General features: G+C 41.8%; 4 protein-coding genes across 4 annotated transcripts; 1 reads left to right on the top strand and 3 right to left on the bottom strand.

Annotated features, from left to right (window-relative positions):
* Positions 1 to 790: 790 nt before the first annotated feature.
* Positions 791 to 5,826, top strand: tescb (tescalcin b). Its single transcript, XM_084686921.1, has 8 exons — positions 791 to 1,066; positions 2,185 to 2,254; positions 2,613 to 2,693; positions 2,997 to 3,136; positions 3,296 to 3,357; positions 3,716 to 3,823; positions 4,136 to 4,183; positions 4,756 to 5,826. The coding sequence occupies exons 1-8, from the start codon at positions 1,003 to 1,005 to the stop codon at positions 4,831 to 4,833; spliced, it is 651 nt and encodes a 216-aa protein (XP_084543047.1). The 5' UTR covers positions 791 to 1,002; the 3' UTR covers positions 4,834 to 5,826.
* Positions 5,827 to 7,685: 1,859 nt separating this feature from the next.
* Positions 7,686 to 9,227, bottom strand: m17 (IL-6 subfamily cytokine M17). The gene is made up of 3 exons (XM_084687459.1): positions 9,154 to 9,227; positions 8,703 to 8,851; positions 7,686 to 8,433 (listed from the first exon to the last, which is right to left on the bottom strand). The coding sequence occupies exons 1-3, from the start codon at positions 9,188 to 9,190 to the stop codon at positions 7,969 to 7,971; spliced, it is 651 nt and encodes a 216-aa protein (XP_084543585.1). The 5' UTR covers positions 9,191 to 9,227; the 3' UTR covers positions 7,686 to 7,968.
* Positions 9,228 to 14,188: 4,961 nt separating this feature from the next.
* On the bottom strand, positions 14,189 to 17,686 carry taok3b (TAO kinase 3b). Its single transcript, XM_084687637.1, has 7 exons — positions 17,501 to 17,686; positions 17,213 to 17,341; positions 16,492 to 16,695; positions 16,130 to 16,369; positions 15,489 to 15,701; positions 15,150 to 15,332; positions 14,189 to 14,350 (listed from the first exon to the last, which is right to left on the bottom strand). The coding sequence occupies exons 1-7, from the start codon at positions 17,684 to 17,686 to the stop codon at positions 14,189 to 14,191; spliced, it is 1,317 nt and encodes a 438-aa protein (XP_084543763.1).
* Positions 17,687 to 22,118: 4,432 nt separating this feature from the next.
* LOC146236947 (heat shock protein beta-1-like) lies at positions 22,119 to 24,399 on the bottom strand. Its single transcript, XM_084687644.1, has 3 exons — positions 23,654 to 24,399; positions 23,284 to 23,347; positions 22,119 to 23,082 (listed from the first exon to the last, which is right to left on the bottom strand). Exons 1-3 carry the CDS (start codon positions 24,042 to 24,044, stop codon positions 22,920 to 22,922), a joined length of 618 nt encoding a protein of 205 aa, XP_084543770.1. The 5' UTR covers positions 24,045 to 24,399; the 3' UTR covers positions 22,119 to 22,919.

Here is a 24,399-nt window from a genome sequence, read left to right as displayed (position 1 = left end):
GAAATCTACCTTTTGTATAAAAGGTTTAACACAAACCATCAACACTCAACTGTAGAATTGTCTTAAATTGCAAGTTAGCAGGCTACACGGTGGTGTGGCACTGGCCTTTGTGAAAATCTGAGAATAATAAATAATGTAGTTTGCTAGGTAGACAACAGATTTTTTACGAGATCACTTCATACTTTCAAATGTAGATATAGGCAAACTTTATATAATGCTTTGATTGTACCATGCTTTAATCTCTTTAATACTTTACAAATAACTCTATAAAACAGGACTGGGTTGCTCTATGATCATCTATCGTCTTGTAGTAGGCTACTACAATAGCGATGTTCTATATTGACCATCTTTCTGAATTTCAGAAGGCTACATTTCACATAATTTGTTTGACAAACTGTTCAATAAAGAATTGCATATATTTTCAGTTCAAATGGTACTTGGATCGTTTAGCTTGAAACGGTATTCTTCAATATAATAAATACGAATTGCCAATAATAAGTAGGCTATAACCGATAAAAAGAGGGTATTTAATAATGTCACATGTTTTTGGCACCATACAAAGCAGAAACGTGTGGGCCTGCACCAAATGCTGAATAATTTGCCACATCATACATCCAAACAATGTGGACATGCACATTTCCATCACAATTTGAATGCGTCTGAATGCGTTTGCTGTTGAGTCATTTGATACATCTCAAGATTATTTATCAGTGGATGTGAATGATGCATAAACTACTGCAGAATTGTCGCGTCGCCATACTGTTTTAAACTTGCGGAAGTGCGTTAAGCGAAGGATGGCAACATAATTCGAACGACCAGGCGGATTTAAGAGCATCCTGAACATCAGTAGCATCTAGCTGTTACTGAAGTTGGCTGGCCATTGTTACTGACCGATATCACTTGAACCAGTGTTTTTGTTTTAGCTGCCGTCCCACCAGCGTTGACCAGTGCAACTCTCATATTTACGCGTTTGGATTGGTCAGCAGAAGGGATTCTCTAATTATGGGAGCCTTGCAGTCGTTTCCTGGGGAACCCGAATATCTTGATCTCGCGGAGAAGACGGGATGTAAGTACTATTAAATGGATGAAATGTCTGTATTGTTTTGAGGGGTTTTAATATCTTATTGATGTTTCTCATACTGCGCGTTCAAGCTGCATTCTGTTGGTAGTACCTCACACTTTGTGGTGCAAAGTTTTAGTTAACTTAAATAGTTGGTAAGCTGTTAACTAAATACGCAATAGTTCAAGTTCAAGTTTGTTTATGGTCATAAAAACTGGTATTCCTGTTTACTCATAACACATGAACAATTGGGGATAAACAAAAAGGAATCTGTACACCAAATATGAACTTGTTGTGTTGAGGCCTTATCGGTTAGACCCAGGTTTCAAATTAGGATGTGTGAAGTTCCTTCTTTCAGTACTCTGAAGAGCAGCAAGCACTTGACAATGACACAGCTGTTTGGTAATCTATTATTAAAACTAGCAAATGTCCTCCTCGTGACTTTATCCCAGGAAAAATGAGGGCACGGTCTTAAGAAAGTCTACTTGTAATTTTATGCAGAAAACAAAAATATGTTGAAGTGACTGAAAAAACTATCCTTTGCACAGGTTGTGAATAATTCAAACATTAAGTAACATGTGGGGTAGCACTCAGTCAGGTGGCTTATGTAACTTTGCAGCCCAGGGTTGGCAGAGTTGCGGTGCATAATAGATGAGTTTTTGTTTACAGCATTGGCAGAGGGAACACATGAGAAAGAGTGGCGTCTGGTCGTGCAGGACAGACGGAGTTGGCTTTCTTCCCTCATGCAGGGTCTAGCGCTCTCTCTGTGCCAGCCTTATCGCTCCTGCTGCTTTCAAGGGAGGACGAGGCAGACAGGAAAGGGAGGATGCAAATGTCCAAAGTAGTAAAGGTTTTACATAAGCATCTGAATACTCAAATCCGCCACGATCGGAGACGTCATCGAATCTGCATACTGTACACGTACTGCAGTCACCACGCCGTGTGACAAGTACAGTTATAACCACGTATTTTAGCAGACGCTTTCCTCCAATGCCACGTCCGGAGGGGGGATCTGAACCTGTGACTTGCTGATCTACAGTCGAAACGCTCTAACCGCTGAGCTATGCTAAAATGTCTGCTTGTGTCTGGGACTTATGGCCCTCCTTGTTTACACGTCTCTGCAGTTTCTCCCGAGCAGATTGGAATCCTGCACAAGAGATTCAAGCAGCTAAGTCACAATGAGGACACACTGAGGTGAGGCTGGCTGGGAAGGTACTCTGACCGGGGTCCAACCCAATCCCAGATTTCTTTCACCCTGCTGCCACTGTTTTGCTGTTCCGTAATCCAGCAAGGAAACAGCAAGGCTGGCTGGCTGGCTGGTTCCTTGTCATGCTAACTTTTCCAGTTCTGTTGCGTATGTGGGCGTTCTTAATCCAGACTCAATATGCCTTGCCTCTTTCTTTTTTAGTTTGTATGTTTGTGTGGGAAGTAGTTTAACAGGTTGGGGCGTGTTTTTACACTTTGCTAGAACAGACCCTGTCAGACTAGTTTTGATGTGCACTGTACTTTTGAATACACTGATATGGTTTATTTTTAAACCTCTGCTGTGCAGAAGAGACAACTTCAACGCTATTCCAGATCTGGCATGCAATCCAATTCGATCCGAGATCATTGAGGCTTTCTTTGACAAAAGGTACACTGTTTGTTATTGTACATATATGCTAATGAGAACAGATGGTTGTGTGTACAAGTGTGAGTCATCCTCTCTTGGTCATGCTAGAAGTTAGATGTCTTATGTACTCAAATGTCTCTGTCTGGCATTGATAGTAATACCCACCATTGGGCACCACATGAAAGATACTGCAACTTCCTTGCGCACTTGACAGAAAACATTTATTTTTACAAAGCACCCAATCTCAGTGGCAGTGCACCCCTTAAGAACTTCTTCTAGATGTTCAGGTTGAGTTGCTTTTTGTTGTTATCTGCATTTGTATAGAAACTTCCATCAGAATGAAGTGGGGACGGTGGAAGAAATCGGCTTTGAGGAGTTCCTCGTGGTCATGTCCCACTTCCGACCTCCGTCGTTGAACCTGACGGAGGAGCAGAAGGAGACTGTCCGGAGGGAGAAGTTACGCTGCAAGTCACACCTCTGACCTCTGACCTCTGACCAAACACACAATCAAACAATCACTGACACACTAAAGAAAGGGATATTCACAGTATGTCGACAGGATTGCCCAAGCCGTCTACTGAGAAATGAGTAGGTGTGAAACTTCCTGTTTCCTCCTTCTACAGTCCTGTTCAACATGCACGACACTGACAATGACGGAACGATCACTCTGGAGGAGTACAGACACGTAAGCCGCTATCTTACCTCCGGCCTCCAAATAAAATACATGTAATTTTTTTTTTAATGGGGTTTATTAGAAGCCTAGGAACAACAATTCAAATGACCACCACAACCCTAACTATATCGATGCACAAAGGTGTTTTTTGAGGTACTATATACTTTTTAAAGCTTAAAGGTAGACCAACATGGCAACAGTGCTGTAACAGGTGTAATAGCTGTGCAATAAACCTTGTTTGTTTAGCTTAGCTTTAATTAAATACACCATGACTTGGCAGTGAGGTAATCAATGTGATGATGCGGGGAAGCTAATTGCGTTAGCGGAGCTCTGTGTCGTTGTTGTTTCCATGGCGCCTGCATGGGTTGAGGTGGTGGAGGAACTGCTCTCTCGTAGCAGCGCTCTGGAGAAGGAAACCGCCAAAGGCATCGCAGACGCAGCCATGCTGGAGGTGGCTAGCATATCTATGGGCCACATGGTACTGTAGCCTTTTTATATATGCCATTTTCAAATTCAATTGTATTTGTATGACTGTCTGTTGTTTTTACAAGCAATGTCACTGATGGCTTCACAGATGCCTACAAGTTAGCACCTATATTCAATCTAAACAACCCGTAACCAATCTTTTATCTCCTTGCATCTTTTCCTTTCTTCACTATTGGTTGACTTGTTTATCGTCTCAAAGACCCGCTTGTGTTTCTTCCTCCTGTCCATATGATATTAGTGGTAAACTGGATGGAGTGTAGCATAGAGTTTATATCTGTAGTGAATTATAGTTTTGCATTTCTAGGAGCCGGACGAATTTTATGAGGGCATCACTTTCGAGCATTTCCTCAAGGTATGTACATTGATTTTTGATAATGATTACTTTTGTGTCAAATCAAGGTGTTTTTTTAATTTATTGTGATTATTTGCTGACTGTCCAAGAAAGGACAGTGTTGACCTCTTTTTGGTTAAATTGTCTGTTCTTTTTTTAGATTGGCTTTGATTTATATTGATTAATTTATTGATTCATTGATGAATAGGCTATTAGCTTCTATGTCCCGATATAAACGCCCTACAAAGCATTATCAGAGAAGCAGAAACTATTAAAACCTTCAAGAAGCTTATTTAAATCAATTGGCATGCTTGGCTTTTTATTTTTCTTACATTTACTGATCGTGTTTTTATTGATCATTTAACATGGTTTGCCTTTTCTTGTATGTGCTGTTGTTTTTGCACTTCAATATTATTATTGATTTATTTTTTGTTTGGAATTTACAAGATGTTGTGTACATTGAGCTGCAATCTCTGTACGAAAACGTGCTTTGTAAATACAATTATAATTTTTATTATAAAAAATATTATGCTTAAGATGGTCTCATGCTATGGGAAAGAAAGAAGTCACTTTTTTTCACATTGATTTTGTAGATCCTGAAGGGCATTGAGATAGAAACAAGGATGAACATACGCTTTCTGAACATGGACACACCCAAACTTTGCAAGTGAAGATTGTCTGTGATGCTTGTTTCTCATTCTGCCTCTCTTCCTGGAACCCTCTTCTATTCTGTAAACTAGGAGGTCGCACTTTTAGTTCTGTTGAACAGCACTGATTGTGTTAACGCTTTGGTTAATGGGTCTTTCTGTCCAGCGGCCTTGATACTAACACTTTTTATTGTTGTTAAAAGCATTAAGAACAGGCTGATGTTTGGTACATTTCACATATGCATCACTATACAAGCATGTAGCTAATCATGCTGTCTTATGCAGGGATATATACCCATTGTTGAATAATAACAATAGGATGCATACTATTCAACCATAGATTACAGTCAATCTCATAACGCAATAATTAGTCTTTTATGTAAAAGTTCAAACAGGGCAGGTTGAGGATGCTGAATCTCAATTAATTATGGGAATACGGTCACCTCCGATATGCAATATATATTATATACTATATCCAAACTCAGACTGTTACAAATTGTTGTATTTGGATATAAATGGTAACAGGTTTGTTTAGTTGTTAAGGCTTTTGCACAGCCTGTTAATGTCAATGGGAAATTATATTATTCTATAGTTTACAGTACAGTTCTGTCTATTGTAAAAACACTAGAAACCAGAGCTGGCAGACTGCAGGACCGTACTGAACATGTTTGATTTTTCCAAATGTTTTCCAAATTCCAGAAATGGAATATCCTTGAGCAAGTTTTGCATCATTGTGTTTTTGTTTCCTGTGTTCCTGTGATGACCGAAGAGATATGAAGGAATACTGACGATACAATGTCCAGAACAGGAGCCTCTACTGATGTTTGGTGTTTACTGCCCTCTAGAGACCAAAGCTATGAATAACTCTGTTTACGTCCTTAGATTCATACTACATGCTAAACAACATTTTCACAGTGCAAATGTTTTAATTTATTTAGTCTAAAACTAATCTGTGCACGGTACTGAAATCACACTGGATTGTGAAATAAAAATTATTAAAAAATTGAAATTTCAAAAGAGTAAGCTTGTGAATTATAATAGTCCTTACTCGAAAACTGAAATTACTTTTAATTAATTAATTACATTTGATGATTTTTTTAAGGTTGCAGACGTACATGTCCCACTGACCCAAATTACATTAACAGTCATCATCGCTGTCAACTCAGTGCAGTCATGTATGGTTAAGATCCACAGACTGGCTTCTCACCCACATCAAAGACACCACAACCAAACACTTCCTCATATGTTACACTTTTACAGGCTACCTCATCTGTGACCTCATTTTATTCTGTGAAGACATGAATGAGCTTCTGAGAAAAAAAAACGTATCTACGTATCTGTGTTCCAGAGAATATATCTTTATTTTTGTATGTGATAGACATAAACCCCGGAATCACCTTTTGACATGTGACCACGTGGGTCACAAACACCATGCGTTTTTTGGGGGGGATAACTGGAGAATTGTCCTCCCTCCTATTATGAAAGACATGGACCTCTTCTACCTGGACATCACACTTACATGTATTCATTTAGCAGACGCTTTTATCCAAAGCAACTTTCAAGAGAGAGCTTTACAAAAGTGCATAGGTCACTGATCAGAACAATAAGATCCAAGAGATCCAGAGCCCCAAAACATTGCGGGTAGCCAAAACAGGAAGCATACATTATGAAAAGCAAATAAGTGCCATAAGAGCATGTAGTTAAACAAGTTACAATAAAAAAAAAAAAAAACATGAACCTCAAAAAGTGCAAGATCACACTTGTCTCATGCGTCCTGTCTTCCATCCTGAGTAGGTAGAGCCTGTTGTTGTCTCCTTCTCTGCTGGCCCTGAGGAGTGGAGGAGCCGGAGAGCTGCTTATGATCGTGTAGAGTGACGTCTTTGAGTTTTATTATTAAACTGTATAGAATATTATAAAAACAATCATAAAAAACAACGTTTAATATGTCCCCTTTGAAACAATCCTTGTGCTTTATCCTGTGTACCAAATGACGTTTTGTCATCACTAAATAATTAAGTAAATAACTTTTGGCGATACAAATGGAAACCATAGTTAGAAATTTCACCTTTTAAGCTATACTCATGCTTTATCAATGTTGAAGTATCAAGGCAGCTGGGCATCAAAGTATATATTGACAACAAGTACAGTACACAACAGTGCCGTCAGTTCTACTGGTGCATTCTGTTCCACAGTTGCTAGTGGAGAAAGACGTGGCCCAGACTAAGCACCTGACTAAAGACTCTAAATAAGCCCTATAATGTCAAAATAAGGAAGTTGATTCATGACCTAGAGTGAATGCCTTCCTGACTTCCAGCTTTGCACAAGCAAGCTTGTGGTCTTGAGAATACTTGTGGTTGGCTGGAGGTTTGGAACATGCCTTTGTCTGATTATCTCTAGGAGAGATGAGCTCTATCAGCTATGACTAATTGTTATTCGTGGTGATAACACCAGTTGCATTAAATGTTGATGATCTAAGATGACCTGAACTCAAACACACACAGACACCCATAAACACATACTGTAGGCGCACATACAGTATAAATATATAAACACACATTCACAGAAACACACAGACACATTATCATGATCTGACCCCCACACACACCCACACACCCACGCCTTGTGACTGGCCAGACAGCCCGCCAGTTTCACAAAATGTTTCCTATCTGATGCGGTGCTGTCTTCAAGATATGCGTCATTGTAACGGTGAGATCACAGACTCAGCGTCTAAAAAGCTTCCTGAAATGCAAGTATCTCTCAAACTGAGTGGGCCGCCGTGCTGTAGTGTGTTGCGTCTGCAGTCAGGGACAATAGGGGAGATAACATTTTCATTGACAAAGTACATTACTTATGCATCAATGATGAAAGACAAGATGTAGAAAGATATCATTTTTACTAACCGTCTTCAAGCCATGTTGTTGACAAGTGCCGCAGTACAGCGAATATCAACAATTATCATGATACAGTATTGAAAAGTGCTGAGTAATTAGATAAATTAACAAAAATAATATGCACACACATGCGGTCACACAAACACACACACACAAGTGCTAGTTAAGACCTCAATCGCTTACAAACATACACATAATAAATAATACAAAATAAATAAATAGATATATACTAAGTCTGGTATTTAATTTAGTCTGACGTCATTCTCAGTCAGGATGGGACGTTTGGTTGAGACCCCTTTGTGCATATTTGGTGTTGGAGCGCTTTTATTTCACGGGTCGCATTTGACAGGAACTCCTTGAGTCTCTTCAAGACCACACACCCGTAAACCTTCTGCTGGAAGATGTTCTGTGACAGGGGCAGGGGCGTGGGTTCCCCCGCGGGTTCCAGTAGTGGACTGTTAGGGAAGAACGTTTGATAAATGAAACTGATCTGGTTGCCCAAACTGCTGATACGGCTGTAAGTGTGGGACAGTTTGCTCAGCAGAGGACTGGAGAGGATCTGCAGGTCTGTCTGTTGCTCTGTCACTCTCTGGAGGTGTGGGAGGAATGTCTTGGTGTGGGAATACATGCTCTGTATCCGCGCAGATGGATCTAGGCCCGATATGTCTGGGTCAGGGACATTGTCCATCGACATCTTGCAGAAAAGCTCGGACAGGTCTCCTTGACTGGTCTTCTACGGGTCAAAAAACAGGGAAACATTGAAGGGATTAGAAAAATCCAACACAAATCTGCGCTGAAATGAATCAAGTCTACTTTTCAATATTATCCATCATGGAGGGAGGAGGACATGTTTAAAACATCCATCAATTACAAAAAAAACATTGTACACCTACTTATTATGGTCTACACAGTAGTTGCAGCTCTACAACAGGATGTAGAGTGTGTATAACATCAGTGGGAACAGAAGAGATGACCTGCATTTGGTCATTTTGGTCAACTTACATATATTCTGAAGAGGTCAGCGGATTCCTTGTGTAAGAGTCTGGTCAACTTCCAACTCCTTTGCAGGGAACTTCCACATGGTTGGCTCCTACATGATCTGCCAGCTCTGTTGGCATCGACCACCATAACCAGGAGAAAGGAAAATAAAGCTGGAAAGAGATGCACGGAACATGGTCATTAATAACACTGGACAGAGTATATTGTATTAAATACAGGACTGTATTAGAAACCAGCAGTTTTACAACAGTGAATGAGTGCTGCCATTTCATTGTACTTTGACATTTGCAAAGTGTAGTACCTGTCACCATGATCTTACACACGCCATAAAACTATGACAGAGATTTTTTTTCTCCCAAACTCTTCATTTTGTGTAACAGTTCTATATGGTTTCACTTGAAATATAGTAAGATATAATTAATATGGTTAAAAATGTAAACGTCAAATCACTTACTTGTTGCCAATTGAGATATTTCCAGCTGAGGATACATATTCTTTACATGACCACTTACTCCTCACGCTGTGACTAGGCCAAGTGCACTGAGTTGTCATGATCACTCCCCTATAAAACTGACTGAAACCACAAGATGTCAGGCGGAAGTGACGTGCTCAGCTCTTTGTGAAGCAACTAAACTTCCCAGAAATGTTTTTTCTCAGACCTCACTCTCTCTCTCTCTCTCTCTCTCTCTCTCTCTCTCTCTCTCTCTCTCTCTCTCTCTCTCTCTCTCTCTCTCTCTCTCTCTCTCTCTCTCTCTCTCTCTCTCTCTCTCTCTCTTTTCAGATCTCATCTTACTACATGACTAGGAGCCCATAGAGAACACCCATGACTCTGACAGTTCTCTGCACAGTCAGGTGTGTTAACTCACCAACAGTGACTGCGTATACAGGAGAGGTTTCCTGTACATTGGATGGCTGAATCAAACTTAAACATTGACTCACATTGACAACAGTGGATCATATTTTGGGTTCTACTTGACTCTAGTAACGTCAGTAATCAAGTCATTCTATAGGATTGCCATCCCAGAACTCAACCACTCATTCACCCCTTTATTACACACCCTGTGTTGCTGGCGCCCCCTAGATGTGAAAGAAGTGTAAGCAATGTTTGTGTTGTATACGTCCCAAGGGTTTTCTAGCAGTTGAGACCATACCTTTTGAAATAAGTCATCATCGTATTCTAGCTATCAGCACACCATTATCGCACTCCAATTGCTGATCCTTTTTTTTTTACACATATAGAGGTTACCATATTAACAGTTGTTTATGTCAGTCATGGTATCGTGTAAACACTGAAGCCTACAGTACAGCGAAAAGAGGAAATTCATATTATGGGGGAAAACTAGATGGTTGTGCCAGGTCAACACCCTTCACACAGTTTCAGGTCCATAGAAAGCCTTTCCATGTGACATGTGACCCTACAGGAAGTTGTCATGTCACAGGAAGGAGGTTTCCCAATCAGTGACTTTCTGAAGTACGTAAACAGTTGGGTCAGTGTTGCTAAAAACGTCATTACACCAGAATTGGGTTACCGCCCATACTTTGTCTTAGTCAGCAACGAGACACACCCTGAGGACCTTGAAACATTATGCTGTCAGAATCCCCAGTTCTTTGTTAAAAAGCGTTTTTATAGAGGACCCTGGTGAGCAAATCGCCAGATAAAAGAATTAATGCTCTCACATGATACAGGCAAAGAAAGCTGCAGGTAAATTTGATACCCAAACAACATATTAATAACAAAGGCAGAGGATTTCATGTACTCTAAGCATTCAGAGAATAATGCTGAAATGACATCAATACTGTATAGTGGGAAACCTTTGTCAACCCCCGCTTTAATGTCAAATGGTGTTTGACGTCAGCGTCACAAGATTCAAGAGCAATTAGCAAGATTGGCAATTCGGTGAGTATAGCTTGGTGGTTAAGGCATTTGACTGCTGCATTATAAGATTGCAGGTCAAAATCTGGCCCCCTGGATTAAACATCGCCTTGGACAAAAGCATCTCCTAAATTGACACATTATTATTAAGGAGGCCCAAACAGTGTGTTTGGTTAAAACAAGGGTTCAGTGCATTGGCTGAGACACCAGCGCACAGAAAACATTTGGGGGAACTTGTATGACCACAACCTTGTCAGCATATATCAGGTAAGAGCAGACCACAACCCTCACCACCTCGCCATCCCTGAGTTGGTACTTTCCAAGCTTCCAGAAGTTTCTGATGCTGCAGCTGCAGAGCATTGACATTTCAAGAAAGTTACAGCTGAATTCTTGCCAGTGTAGACAGACAGAGAAGAGAAGAAAAAACCCTTCCCAACAACGTTTTACAATGTAGGTGAGACCACAGGCCATGAAGGAAACAGGTGATTTCCCTTTGTCAGTTCACAGCAACAGAGGACGAGGCCCTTCTATGGTTTTAATTGGCAAAGCCATGTGTCACTGTGTGACAAGATTACCTTACATTTTACATTTAGTCATTTTAGCAGACGCTCTTACCCAGAGCAACTCATAGTAAGTACAGGGACATTCTCCCCGAGTCAAGTAGGGTGAAGTGCCTTGCCCAAGGACACAACGTAATTTCGCACATCCAGGAATTGAACCGGCAACCTTCAGATTACAAGCGCGTTTCCCTAACCACTCAGCCACCTGACTCCCCATTATCTATGGCAAAGTACAATCTGGGGATATGACCGATTCCTGTACCAAAATGTGCTGCTGCCAGACGTCGGATTAAAACATCCAGAATGAAGAAATGTAGTGAAAGCTACAGTATGGAATCGAAGACACTGAGGGAAATGTCGCTTTATTCCATAGGGGTTGCAGGATGCTGATGAACACATCTTATTTCAAGAGAATCTCTTTTATTTCTTTGCCGTATCACACAGGAAATGGTAAGTGAGGTTGTTTAGGAAAGTCCCCTTTTTTATTCTAGCTAAATACATCTACTAATAATGTAAGTCCATAGAACCAGTTTACTGTATGTGTGAACCAGTCTCAAATAGAACCATGTCATTTTCCAAAGACTGAAGCAAAAACTGTTATAATGGGTCTAAACGAATGCAACCACAAAGGTCCAGTTGTTTGTCTGCAAACAAAGGGCTTTACTGCGAGAAAGAGAGAAACCGCCACATTGTACGTCATGAAGCTTATTCAAGAAGTTGTGAAAGATTAGAAACACACAAGACACCCTCTGACTTCATACCGTGCTTTTTCCGAAGGAGTAAATTAGGAAAATTGTTCCAGAACTAAGTCAAAGCATAAAGCGCTTCTTAGTTAACTCCTGTCCCAGAGTGCAGCTCCAGTCATAGCCTCAAGCACTCAATATGCCCTATGAGTAGGTCATAAGCAATGATCCACAGGATGCCTGCCATGTACATTGAAATACACATGAGACTGCATTTAGAATTTAATGAATCTCTTTTGTATCTGTGGGTTAGTGTTTTACACCATTTCTTTAATCTACCACCATGGGGTGCATGACAGTGATCTTAGAGCTCTGGCACTTAGATAGAAACAAACACTGGTTAAGTAGCAGGAGAAGAGCCATGGTCAAAATACCAGGGTTGCATTCAAGACCTCAATATTCAACAGGTTTATCAACAGGTGTGAAACAGACCTTGGTCAAAGTACACTACAGATACATTTGAAAGTATTTTCTCATATCAAATGCTTGAAATGTGCTGTATTTAGCTTTAAAAAGTTGACATACTTTTTGGGAACAATCCCTTTCATTTCATTGCATGTGGCAAGCTAAATAAAGCATTAGTCAAGGATCTGAACATCTCACATCCAATTGTATTTCAAATCGAGTCTGGTTTCTGCTCACAATTTTTTGGAGCAGTAGGCAAAACCAATAGACAGGCATTGAATTCAATCCTACCATCTGAGTCCAAACCTACAAAGGCTAATGGTGGTATTAGAAATCAAGCACCAAACAAACCCCCTTTCCTTTACTGGTACCACTAATGGACACATTGTGCAACCTGTTCAATATCTATGAAAACATTGCAAAACATTGTAAATCTGATGACTAAACACCAATAACTTGAATACAACCCAGATCATAGCAACCACCTGCTAGTTAACTATAACCAGACATATTAAAAAGATCAATGTACAAACAGTTGTACTGTGATACCATTGAACTGCATTTAAGGTATACAATCGGATAAAAGTCTTCATTGGTTTGAATTATAAGTACGTTAAACTACAGTATGATAATGTATGTTCTATGTGAAAAGAAAAAAAAATCTTAGAATGTAAAGTTCTGTCATTAGTAGTTGACCAATGCTTTTGTATGTTCTATCTATATTCTCATATACAAATATTCATATCAAAAGTTATACAGCACAATTCTCACCATTTCCCTTTACAAGACCTTTGATTAGAGAACATTAGATGATTCACAATTCTGGATGGATGAAACAATGGTGCTGGCCGTGCTAACCGAAAGGAAATAGAAATAAATAAAAACAGCTTTGTAGGCACAACTTAAATAAAGGCATTTGTGAAATTGTCATTTTAAACATGGAGCTCATGTCCAGTACTAATAGGCTTTAAAACAAAAGGCTATGACCACTTTTATTTACAAACAGCTAAAATCTCTGACAGATTCATGCTTCACTTCACAACCTGAATTTGTCTTTAAAGTGCATGCAATAATAAGCAGTTTTACCAAGTTGAATCATTGTGATAAAAGTACACAGGTTGATCAAACGGATGCCAATTAATCCTACATACTGAACAAGGAAAATAAAGTACCGTAATCCTTAAAAAAAAAGAAGCAAAGGACTATACTGAATGAATTAGCACAATATGTAAGTATGTAAAAACTCTCAATAAAATTGTCTACATACAAGCTCTGACTTCATTCAAAGACCGTCATCCATAACTGTTCACATTCTGAGAAAAACAGATCAAGCAGCCAATCACAGGGCTCGCTGGTCCGCTGCTCACATTCCACACAGTCCTTTTTCGTGATATACATGTTTAGCATCATATGAACACGATGGGTTCATACTGAAACATATCAAAGTGCTCGTTTTTTCATTTATTTTTTGTTAGTTTATTTTTTTTTTAGAAAAATTTCCTGAATTGACTCAATTCATACCAAAAAAGGAGGACCAATGGTATGGAGAAAAGGATTGGTCAGTTCGTATGACGTCATTTCTTCTAGTTTGTTGTAATCTCCGCTGCGTTTTACTTTCTGAGTTTACATCCACTTGGTTTGATTTGTGTAGTAGGATATTTTTTTAGCTTTTTGCTGCATCCCCCCCTTGAAGTTTCACAAGATAATTTGTCGTTACACGTCCAGTAACACTTCGAAGCTGCGATGTGATACCTAAAGAGTGCAGAAAGCGAGACAAGAGAGTTGTCAGGGAGTTGCCGCCGTGTCGGAGACCTGGCGGTTGAGCGACGGTGAGAACGGCCTGGGCGCACGTGTCTGCGCCCGGCGTCCTGCCGTGAAGAGTCCCGTCCCCCACGCCAGTGTCCGCTTTCATCTGTCCTCCTCCTTGGGAAAATCCAGAGACCCCAGGCTGCCGAAGCCCAGCCGAGCGCTCTCCACCTCAAACATCTCCATTTCTCTCTCCTGGCGCTCGAACAGCTGCTTGATGCGTTCCGTGCGTTCCTTCTGAAGTGAGTCCAGCTCCTCTTCAATCTGCACCCCAGAGCAACAAGTCAGGAAGTACAGTATAAGGTGAGGTCAGCAGATCAACGATCAATCTAAACACGCTGCGTTCACACTTGATTTCTTTTTTTTAAAAGAAAAAATCACTGCCTTCAGCGCCTTTTTACATGCAACCCTATGGGAAAACGAGAAAGGCGGACGCCTTTTTTAAAAAGCGGCCGCCTTTTAAAAACTTCTAAAAAAGCGCTGAGCCCGACACCTTTTTGAGTCCAATTTCCTCAACTTTTCAGAAAAAAGCTGGATGACGTCAAGCGCCTTTTTGACTGCTGACCAATCAGGACGTGGAGTGTAGGTAGGCGTGTACCTTCCCTAGTAACCTACCTTAGTTACCAGGCTATGGCTATGGCTCCTCAAACGCTAAAGCAAGTAATGGCATTTTATTGGCCATAGTAGCTAGCTGTCGATAAGTAACTAACGGAAAATAACGGATAATAATGTATTGCTAGACTATAGGCTATGATTCTCGTTCAGGTTACAAAGTTATCGTTAGAAAAAGGCGCTTGACGTCACCCAGCGCTTTTCTGAAAAGGCGTTCAGAAGGCGCTCAAAAGGCGCTGAAGGCAGCGTTTTTTCAGAAAAAAAGAAGTCAAGTGTAAACGCAGCCTAAGAGAGGAAACGGTTACACAGCTAACTAAGGTACAATTCCATTGGAATTTTGGAAATGTACAATATTAGAACAGTGGAATATTAGAACACTACATTATTGGAACAGTGCAATTTTGGAACAGTAGAATATTGGAACAGAACATTCCAGTATTAGAAAGTGCACCTTCTGCTCCAGGTGGGCTCTGCGTATGGAGACCTTTTGCTGCAGCTTCAGCTGTTCCTTCTCGTGCTGAGCCTCCGTCTGGGCTTTGGTCTTGTTCTGGTAGGCATCCAGCAACTCCACCTCCTGCTGCAGCTGCTGTTTGAGGGCTTGGATCTCCGCTTCCTGCTCCTCGTTCAAGCGCATCTGCGGAAAGTAGCAAAGGGACAGATTTGAGAGAGTGTTCCCACCCACTGTGACGGGTCCAGAGTGTGCGTGTGTGTGTGTGTGTGTGTGTGTGTGTGTGTGGGGGGGGGGGGGTCGTGGTATTGTGTACGTGCTGGCAGAAGAGGGGTGCTGTACCGCCTGGGACGCCATCATCTCGTTGATGCTGTGCTCGTATTGCTCAGCCAGCATGGCCAGCTTCCTGGTCTGCTCCTCCTTTAGGCCCTTCAGGATGCCCTTGTGCTCGCTCTTGGGAGCGACCTCCAGCTGATGGTTCCTCAGGGCCTTGTACTGCTTGTTCTGCACCTTGCAGGTGTCCTGGAACTGCTTCTTGATCTGCATCTCCAGCGTCTTCACACGGGAGATATGGGAAGTCAGACGGGGCACCAACCAATCAGAATCAGCCTACCGTATGCAACAAAATCCCAATGCATTTTGGGAAACATTCATTGTATGAATATGTACCAAAAAAACATTTCCTATCATACATACATGTACATACATGATAGGAATGTTTGTTGGTACATGGTTCACACGTAAATCGATAGTATACCGTGATGGCATTTTTCATTATCTGCACCTAGGCACTCCACTCAACACATACACACATACACTTGTGCCATGACTTCGGGACACGTATCTGGGTATGGTATGGTTATACAAAATCCCCCCCCCCCCCCCCTCCAAAAAAGATCCCATCAATAACCCAGCAGACTGTCTCCGGCCCCCTGTCTGTCGCTGTGGTCTCCCATGTGGCTCGTCCAGCGCTCTCCCCTCACCTTGAGGTTCCGCGGCTGCTGCCTCTGCTCTAGGGCGTGCTTGCGGTGCAGCTCCCTCTGGCGCCGGCCGTTGTACTCCTCCTGGTTCTCCAGCTCGGTCTGGTGCTGCAGGCCAATCAGCTCCAACCTCAGCCTCTGCAGCATCTGCAGCTGCCGGCTCTCCAGCTCCTGGGTGGACTCGTCCTGCCGGATCATCAGGGCCTGCTCCATCTCCTTCTGGGTCTTCTTCTTGTTCAGCTCCTGGTGGGGGAAGGAGGGGCAGGGGCACACAGGCTGTCTGTGAGACATATTTGCTAAATGTCTATAGACTGTCTCTCTGAGACACATTTTATGTTTACAACGCATCCATGTTATTCCTTCACCTCTCTCATTTGCTCCTGTTCAAACTCGTGCCTCCGGACCAGGGTCCTGCGCTTGAGAGACCGGCAGCTCTTGTCGTAGACCAGCCTCTGCTGGGTCAGGAGGTGCGCCTCCTCCTCGGCCTGGGAGCGCTGCACCGTCTCCTTGTGCCTGGACAGACGCTCCTGCTTCTCCTCCTTGGGGGTGCTGGGGTCCTCGCTCATCTCCTGCGGCGCAGGCGCACGCGCAAAACACGGACGCACGTTTCAGGCACACGTACTCGCAGTATGAGAAGGTGAGACACACACACAAACTTCAAGGTACGATATGTCAAGGACACCTCACCTGACCCTAACCCTTCTGGAGTATTGTTAAGGATACCCTGGGGGCATCCCGGTAGCTCATAGTACAGGCTGAGGCCTTACCAACTCTCCCCCTGCCTTTCCCATCACACTTCACTTACAAACGGTCTGATTAAGCATTACAATGCCCCAAAATATAATATAATAAATACATCTTTCAAAAGATACCTTACACATTAACTGTCTGTAGGTGGAGCTTGTGAGCTAGACAGGTTCCCTGTGAACTGACTCATGTGAGGATCTCCCCGTCACTAATTCTACCAATCCAGGTAGTGCGTCTGACACCCCGTCTAATGACACAACGATAAACGATAACCACAGCGATAAGCGATAACCACAGCGATAAGCGATAACCACAGCGATAAGCGATAACCATGCTCACTTCTTTGATCTTGTCTTTGCAGAGCCTGTACTCCTTTTTCTGGTTCTCCAAGAAGGTGGTCAGCTCCTTCTTCTGCTGCACCAAGATCTGCTGCTGAGTCCTCTTCTCCTCCGCCAAAGCTGCTTTGATCTGTGAATCAACAGCGGTTCTCGTCTCCTCTCAAATTCTGACTGAATCGAAAGGGCTGATGGGGCGAGTTTGTTTATCTAACCGAGAGATGTCACCAGTCCAGTATCAGTGCACCCCACCCCCTCTCGTCTAGTGATAAGTCCGATCTGTCTCACTCACCTCTTTGTCTGTTTGGGCTGTGTGTCGCTTGGCCAACCTCTCCAGTTCAATGTAAGTGTTGTTGGCGTGGATCTCCACCTCCTTCTGCAAGCGGAGCTTATGCTCGTCCATCTCTGCCTTCAGCCTGTTCTCCAGGGCGATCAGCTGCTTCTGGTGCTGCCGCCGCATGCGCTTGTATCCAGACATCTGCTCCCGCGGCTCAGAATCCTGCTCATGCTCCTGGATCTACCTGGTGACCTGGACACAGGGGTCAGGGGTTACAGAGGGTCAGGGGTTACACAGGGGTCAGGGGTTACAGAGGGGTCAGGGATTACAGAGGGGTACTGCCACGTGGAACGAGTCTACATAATTTGCTTCGATTCATCTTTTTGTGTTCTTAGTTGTTAGACTGTCTTGGTGGTGTCGTTCTTGCAGTACATCACAGCAAGTTAGTCTTTTGTTCAGTTATTCTAAGCCTGAATAACATACTTCAAATTAACGACTGAACAATGTTTGGAATTTAAATAATAATATTTTGTTCTACAGACTCTTAGACACAGAAATGCAGTCAAGTGTAATTAATTCATTCATTCAAGCAATTCATGGATTACTTGTATGTCTATAAATCCTCAGTACACATGCAAACATAACATTGGATAGCTTCTTGAAGATTTTAAAATAGTCTCAATAGTCTTCATAGGGGCAGTAAAAAGCTGTGATTAATCATAGCTAATCTGACTCTGATTACATGCTGTAGCATAGCCAACACACCAACAAATCATATTCAACCAAACGATATGAGCTGGTTTTAAATGATAACAAGTCACCCCAGTTTTACCTGAAGCCATGAATATCTAGAATAGAATAGAATACATACATACAGTATGTAGACATTTGTAGCCACTAGCCACAAATGAAAAGCTTGGTTATGACGCTTGTTTGCAGGCCTGCTAAGACAGAGATGGTGAAAACATGGCAAGGCACTAATTGATACAGATAACAAAAACATATGTCATCCCCCCCCTCGTGATATAGATGTCAAAGAAAAAACGTCTGCGAAATGCCGAACAGCTGAGAGAAGAAAAAGAGAAAGAGAGACAGGGAAGCGAAAGCGGAGGATGGAAAAATGACACCCCGTTAAAACGGGATCCGGTTGCCATGACTACAGATGTGCAGCTGAGAGGACGAAAAGGCCCCCTTCTCTGTTTCTCATGCAAGCGACGGGGCGATAGAGAGAGAGAGAGAGAGAGAGAGAGAGAGAGAGAGGGAGCCCGCATACCAAAGATGCTGATTTGATGGTGGCGACGCGTTCACAGATCTTGCAGTCGAGAGCCCGGCTCTTGTGAGAAGAATTAGGCCGCAGCTCTGGCCTGGCGTCTCTGTGCACAGCCTCATCCCTCACGCCAGCATGGTCCTGCAGGGGGGGAGGAAAAGAAGGAGAGAGAGGGGGTGGTCGCTTCCCTGGCCCTCCGCACTCGCCGCTACTGCTGCTGCTGCTGCCTCTGCTGCTGCTGCTGCTAACACAAGCGTTTCTCCCTGCATCCGGCACGCATCCTGCTTTAAATGCATCCTTCCCCTGCTTGGTCCCACGCTACTGCCTGCAGCTCCTGGCTAAAAACGAACGGGGCATCGCAGAGCAACGGCAGGCACGGGCGAGCGAGCGAGAGAGAGAGGCAGCCACTGAAGGCAGTCCTTGTCTGGCGTCCTCTCTTCCTGAGGAGGAGGAGGAGGAGGGCCCAAATGGATCCGGTGGGAAAGGGTGAATTATGCAATGCCTATTGGAGACAATCAAGGGAACACAGGGGGAGGAAAAAGACAATTTGAAGATGGAGATTGAGACAAAATGTTCTCGTCCATCTCCTTAAGAAAAAAATAAAATATTATTTAAAAAATTAAGAGTGAAATGTGTTTATTGTGTTCCCGTGATTATATGTGGCATAGTCAATGAATACAAGTCATTCAAATACAGACAAATCCTAAATATATTTATCTTCTGTAAATTGTAATTTGAAAGATTTTCCATCTAAATTCCAAAGCATTTTTTATATGAGTTTTTATCCTCAGTTTCTCAAGGTAGTAGTTTCTAGTTCTTTCTATTCATTCTCTCTGTCTCTCATTCCCCTTTCATTTAAAGAGACACTGCATGATTTCACATTTATAATACTGGTAAATTAAACAACACAATTGGATAAAAAAATTAGATGACAACAACAAAAATCCAACCAGCATAATCCACAACAGCAAATTAACAATTTGTATTTGATTTCTTAAAATGATACGTCAAGACTGTTTTGTATGTCTGAAGAAGCAATAACATTAAACTATGACCTTTGCAACAAACACAAACGTTTATGACAAATAGAACTCTAACTTGACAAACAGACAGCGTATTCTGAGTATGTTGCTTATTTGTAGAAGAAAACAATAAGCTGAGGAACAATACAGAAAAACTGATAAATAAGCATTTTCTCTGATTTATTGTTTTCTGTGTGGTGCAATCATATATTGACTGATGACGATTCACTGGATGAGTCAACTGCTAGCCAACATGGTGAATCAGCTGGGACACAATCAATTACAGTAGAATTAATAAACTCCAGCTATCATAACAAACGTCACAATCTAAATATTGATGATTGTCAATAGATCTGCCTCATCCATAGACCCCCCCCCCCCCCCCCCCAAAGTAATTTTACTGTATTGTGCTGATTAATGGAATGTGTTTACTACGCTCTTTTGTTTTTGTTTATTTTAAGGATGTGGTCATCCTCAAATAAAACACTTGGTGCCACTGTTTCTCTGTGTTATCAGAAGAGAAAACAAATTGTTTGACTTTTTTGGAGGTCAAGGTATTGTATCCTTCCATGTTAGTGTTTGTCATTTTGTAAATGTGTGTTTTATGTGTATAATTGTTACCTCAGGCCTCATCTTGTTTAAAATAGGTTATAAATACATTCAAACATTACACAGTACATGGAGACGGAGTTGGTTCTGGCTTTGATTAATTCTCCTCCTTCAGAGAAGCTTCATCATGAAAAATGTGCTTTCTGTTAGGCTTTTAAATCATTAACTCTGTATGATGGATTGATTTGAGTGATAAGACTGTTAAGCATACGAATCATTGAATATTATTGGGACATATCCTAAAATCTATTTAAAAACAAGAAGTATAATTAAATGTATTTTAGCAGAATAATATATATATATATATATAATCAAGAGGCATACAACATATTTATTCTATTATTATCTATTATCTGCCTCTTATTATCTGCCTCTTAGCTAATAAACGAAATGGCTAGCTGTTTTTTAATTTGTTTTTGTCTTCCAACAGAGAGGGTCAAAAATAATGGTTGTCATCACAGCAGAAAGTAAAAATTGCATGACTTCCATAGTGAACTTGTGTTCCAGATCCAGTGTTATTCAATACATGTCCTCTTAGATGGCCTTGTATGTGAGAGGGTGATCTACCTTCAATTTAAGGTTTTAATCTCAAAGAGAATTAGCACAATGTTTCCTGCTAGTGCGTATTGTAGTTTCTTGTGGAAACATGATGGGGAGAATCCCAATGGCAGAGCCAAAACCTTTTACGTTACAGTTTTTTTCTATGTTTGTAGAACCGGCACAGTGATGACAACCCAATTATGGACTGTGTTTGTGTTATGGGTACGATAATACATACCCTCTATCTACACTTTATTCAATTATTTTTTTTTTGCTAGACCTGCCCAAAACTATGGAACCATGATGATGGCATGGTCCCAAAATGATAAACATTTAACAAACTCAGTCAAAACAGCAGAGGATATAGTTTACAGAACCATTTGATGTTTTCATGAAGAAAAAAGTGATATCCATTTTTGTTGTATACCGTGGCTACTAAAGACAGAACACGGGAATTTGTTTTTGTAATGGACGTCACCAGAGAATGTGATTGGCTGCAGAACGCCAAGTGGAGGGGTTCTAGGCAACTATTATAGCTCCACCTAGAGGACCTCAGCCAAGATTGCCCTGAAATCATGTGTGGTTTAGTGTGCAATAGTAGCCTGACGTTGTCATACTCATAATTCTAGTCAGAATATGAGTCTGAGAACTCTCCGTTGGGCTTTGACTACGGGGCGTGTTTCAAACGAGCATGGAAAACAAATGCCTCTTCGCTCAATTGTATAGACCTCCAACCAATCAGAGCAATGTAATATGTTGTTTGTTAAAAACAAATTCAACTTAAGCGCTCTTTTGTGACGTGGGTGATTACGTTACTGTTGATCATCTGTCCATCATCGTATAAAGCCCGCCCTGGCAATTTCATTGGTACGCCCAGATTCTGGTTTTCTGTAGTTGTTCCCCAATACGAGACCCTCCAGACCCAACTTCCCGACCAAATTTTTTTGTGGGCGGGGAGAAGTTGGGCTGGCAACCAGGCTAGGGCAATGGTATGGCACTTACCGAATCGGTATAGTATGTTTGTTTCATGACTGCACAACATAGAAAAGATGTATACCCATAATAGAACGCCAACATTGATAATAACATGCCAAATTAACGCAATTAATTCATGCTGACATTTCAAAAGAGTTTGTTGATGTTTGTCTTTCCACAGGACCACTGTTCACATCAAAACGTACAATCAATTTTATTCTAAATGTTTCTAAATAAGCACTCTCCACAGCTGCTGGTGGCTCCATCACTGATTGTTTGTTACAATGATTTAGTAATCTGTTTATTTACATGTTGTTCACTCCATTTACTTTGCAACTGAACCAAGTAATCATGCATTAAGTAGTTTGGAATTCAGCACAGCCTGTCCCCTAGATTACCCTGAACAGGGTTGGGTGTGATGAGTCGGCAGTAACGGCCGGTTCCACGGTCCAGAGAAACAGTTAGACCAACACACATTCCCACACGCAACACAAGTGTTATCTCCCTGTTTCGCTTGTTTGACTTCAATCATTGACCCTGTTTATCCTAAAGATTTTTCCCAACCAAACAAAATCCTTAGATCCAAATACTCGCACTAGGGATGATTCATACTTGACTATACTAGTATTTTTATTAGACAAAGATGTTATGCATATACATTTATTTTGTAGCATATTCATTGTAAATCCCAAAGAAACTAAACTGAGGAGGTACTATAGCACAACAGTTTTGGAATAAACAATTTGTCTTAGGCTTATTGTGCTCATTTTACTTCAGCTACAGTTGTGGCCCGTGTTAAAAAACTAAACTACCATAACTCTATTCTTGTCCAATAGAAGCCTTACAAAACAGCACACACTGTACCGCGTAAGGGAAGACAAGCTTGTGGTCACTGTGCGTGGCATTTATGCCGCAAAAGCCTGCTAAACATTCACATGAGGAATAACAGTATGTGTCTGGAAAGCATCATCCGAACTGTGCTCTAAGTCTAATGCTAAAATGCAATGCCTGACCACCAGCCTCACTTATCACCCTCCAGTTCCTGTTTGATCTGAATAGGGATGATAATGTCAGTGCTTGGGAGGCTGAGGCTGGTCGTCCCTGGGCTGGGTGCCTCCACACACAGAATCCCCTCACTGTTCAGAGAGGAGCTGATGTGCTGCAGGTTCACCCCTTGTGGCAGCCTGCAAGATGATGCACGATTTAGAATTCATAAGAATAATTATATAAACTTTACATTGAAATATTGTCACATTCTGTAAGAAGACATTTCAAACACATCCCTTCAAGGATGTTTAGTTTAACATTCTACCAAACCAATTGCAATTAAACAAGAAATGGTTTTGATCACCTAAAATTGGATCAAATCTACAATGAAGTCTTACTTATATTTCCTGGTGAAGCACCTTGAGATGGTTCCGTGTTCATCTTGTCTCTCCTTATGTTTTCCTTAATTTGAAAGAAATTGTGAAAACACATTGCAGGAAGGGTACAGCTCAGTGGTTAAATCACTTGGCTGTAGATTAAGAGGGCTCAGGTTCAAATCTTCCCTCTACCATATTATGTTTTGGATTAAACTGTCACTAAATCGCCAAATATAGATATTGCATGCCATACTTTACATGGAAAACTTGCAGTACTTGCAAACTTGTGCAGAACTATTATAGTAAGTCAACCTACCAGTTGATTAACCTGGAAACTGTCTATTGTTTAACTGCTCATTCTTCATTATTTCCTTTATAAAAGTACAAGTACCTGCAATCTCCAGGAAGTCCCCCTTGACGACAATTGTTATTTCCTCTGGAGAGAATTGATTGGCATCCAGGTTGACCTTCCAGCCATCCTGGTTGGACCTGATCTCAGACGTTCCCGCGATCAGAGGTACGTGGGGTCTGTGAACCCCAACAGCAGGAGGGTGAGCTAAGGAGGGGCTGAAGTGAGGCGAGCGCATGTACCCTAGCCAGGTGGTGGATGCCATTCTCCTCTTGGCCCAGTCTATCCAGCTCAGATCACCAGCTTCCAGGAAAAGAGGGATGCTGAAGTCCTGGTCGAACATGCGGCCGGTCTCTGTCCACTCACGGCAAGGATCCCAGTCGACGTCTCGCCGGAAGAGCGGACGGGGAAGAATTTTACTGTCGTCGGTCATGGCTTCGTTTTGCAGAAGTGGATGGAAAGTATTACCAGAGAACCAAAACGCAGAGACAAAAGTTCAGTTTTCCTTTTCCCCCGGGAGGCAAATCAGGTTTTATCTGGCTTATTCCAGTGACTCACTAATGTTGAATGACACCACATACAGAGGGACAACTATTCTTTTCCCAAACAGATCAGAAAGACTGCCTCATAGTTAGAAGGAGTTCTCTGGACAAGCTGGCTTTGTTGAGCAGTGAAGCATCCCTCACACCCTTTATATACCCAGCTCATCCCCTTTAGCACTTATCAAACAGCAAGTGCCATCCATGGGATGAGAATGAGCTGATGTATCAAGCAGGGGTGTCGCTCCA

The sequence above is a fragment of the Hypomesus nipponensis genome, chromosome 22 (assembly GCF_054491055.1).
Source record: "Hypomesus nipponensis isolate SF chromosome 22, ASM5449105v1, whole genome shotgun sequence".
NCBI lineage: Eukaryota > Metazoa > Chordata > Actinopteri > Osmeriformes > Osmeridae > Hypomesus > Hypomesus nipponensis.
Note: the sequence above shows the minus strand (reverse complement) of the source record. Positions and strands in the feature narration are given on the sequence as shown.

Coding starts and splice junctions, on each gene's coding strand:
- tescb (XM_084686921.1), top strand. CDS start 1,003: ATGGGAGCCTTGCAGTCGTTTCCTGGGGAACCCGAATATCTTGATCTC. Junction 1,067..2,184: donor TCTCGCGGAGAAGACGGGAT/GTAAGTACTATT, acceptor ACGTCTCTGCAG/TTTCTCCCGAGCAGATTGGA. Junction 2,255..2,612: donor CACAATGAGGACACACTGAG/GTGAGGCTGGCT, acceptor TCTGCTGTGCAG/AAGAGACAACTTCAACGCTA.
- m17 (XM_084687459.1), bottom strand. CDS start 9,190: ATGTATCCTCAGCTGGAAATATCTCAATTGGCAACAA. Junction 8,852..9,153: donor AATATCTCAATTGGCAACAA/GTAAGTGATTTG, acceptor ATCTCTTTCCAG/CTTTATTTTCCTTTCTCCTG. Junction 8,434..8,702: donor CTGACCTCTTCAGAATATAT/GTAAGTTGACCA, acceptor TTTGACCCGTAG/AAGACCAGTCAAGGAGACCT.
- taok3b (XM_084687637.1), bottom strand. CDS start 17,686: ATGTCTGGATACAAGCGCATGCGGCGGCAGCACCAGAAGCAGCTGATC. Junction 15,702..16,129: donor AGCAGCCGCGGAACCTCAAG/GTGAGGGGAGAG, acceptor TCCCGTGTGAAG/ACGCTGGAGATGCAGATCAA. Junction 15,333..15,488: donor AGATGATGGCGTCCCAGGCG/GTACAGCACCCC, acceptor TACTTTCCGCAG/ATGCGCTTGAACGAGGAGCA.
- LOC146236947 (XM_084687644.1), bottom strand. CDS start 24,044: ATGACCGACGACAGTAAAATTCTTCCCCGTCCGCTCTTCCGGCGAGAC. Junction 23,348..23,653: donor GGACTTCCTGGAGATTGCAG/GTACTTGTACTT, acceptor TTTCAAATTAAG/GAAAACATAAGGAGAGACAA. Junction 23,083..23,283: donor TGCTTCACCAGGAAATATAA/GTAAGACTTCAT, acceptor ATCATCTTGCAG/GCTGCCACAAGGGGTGAACC.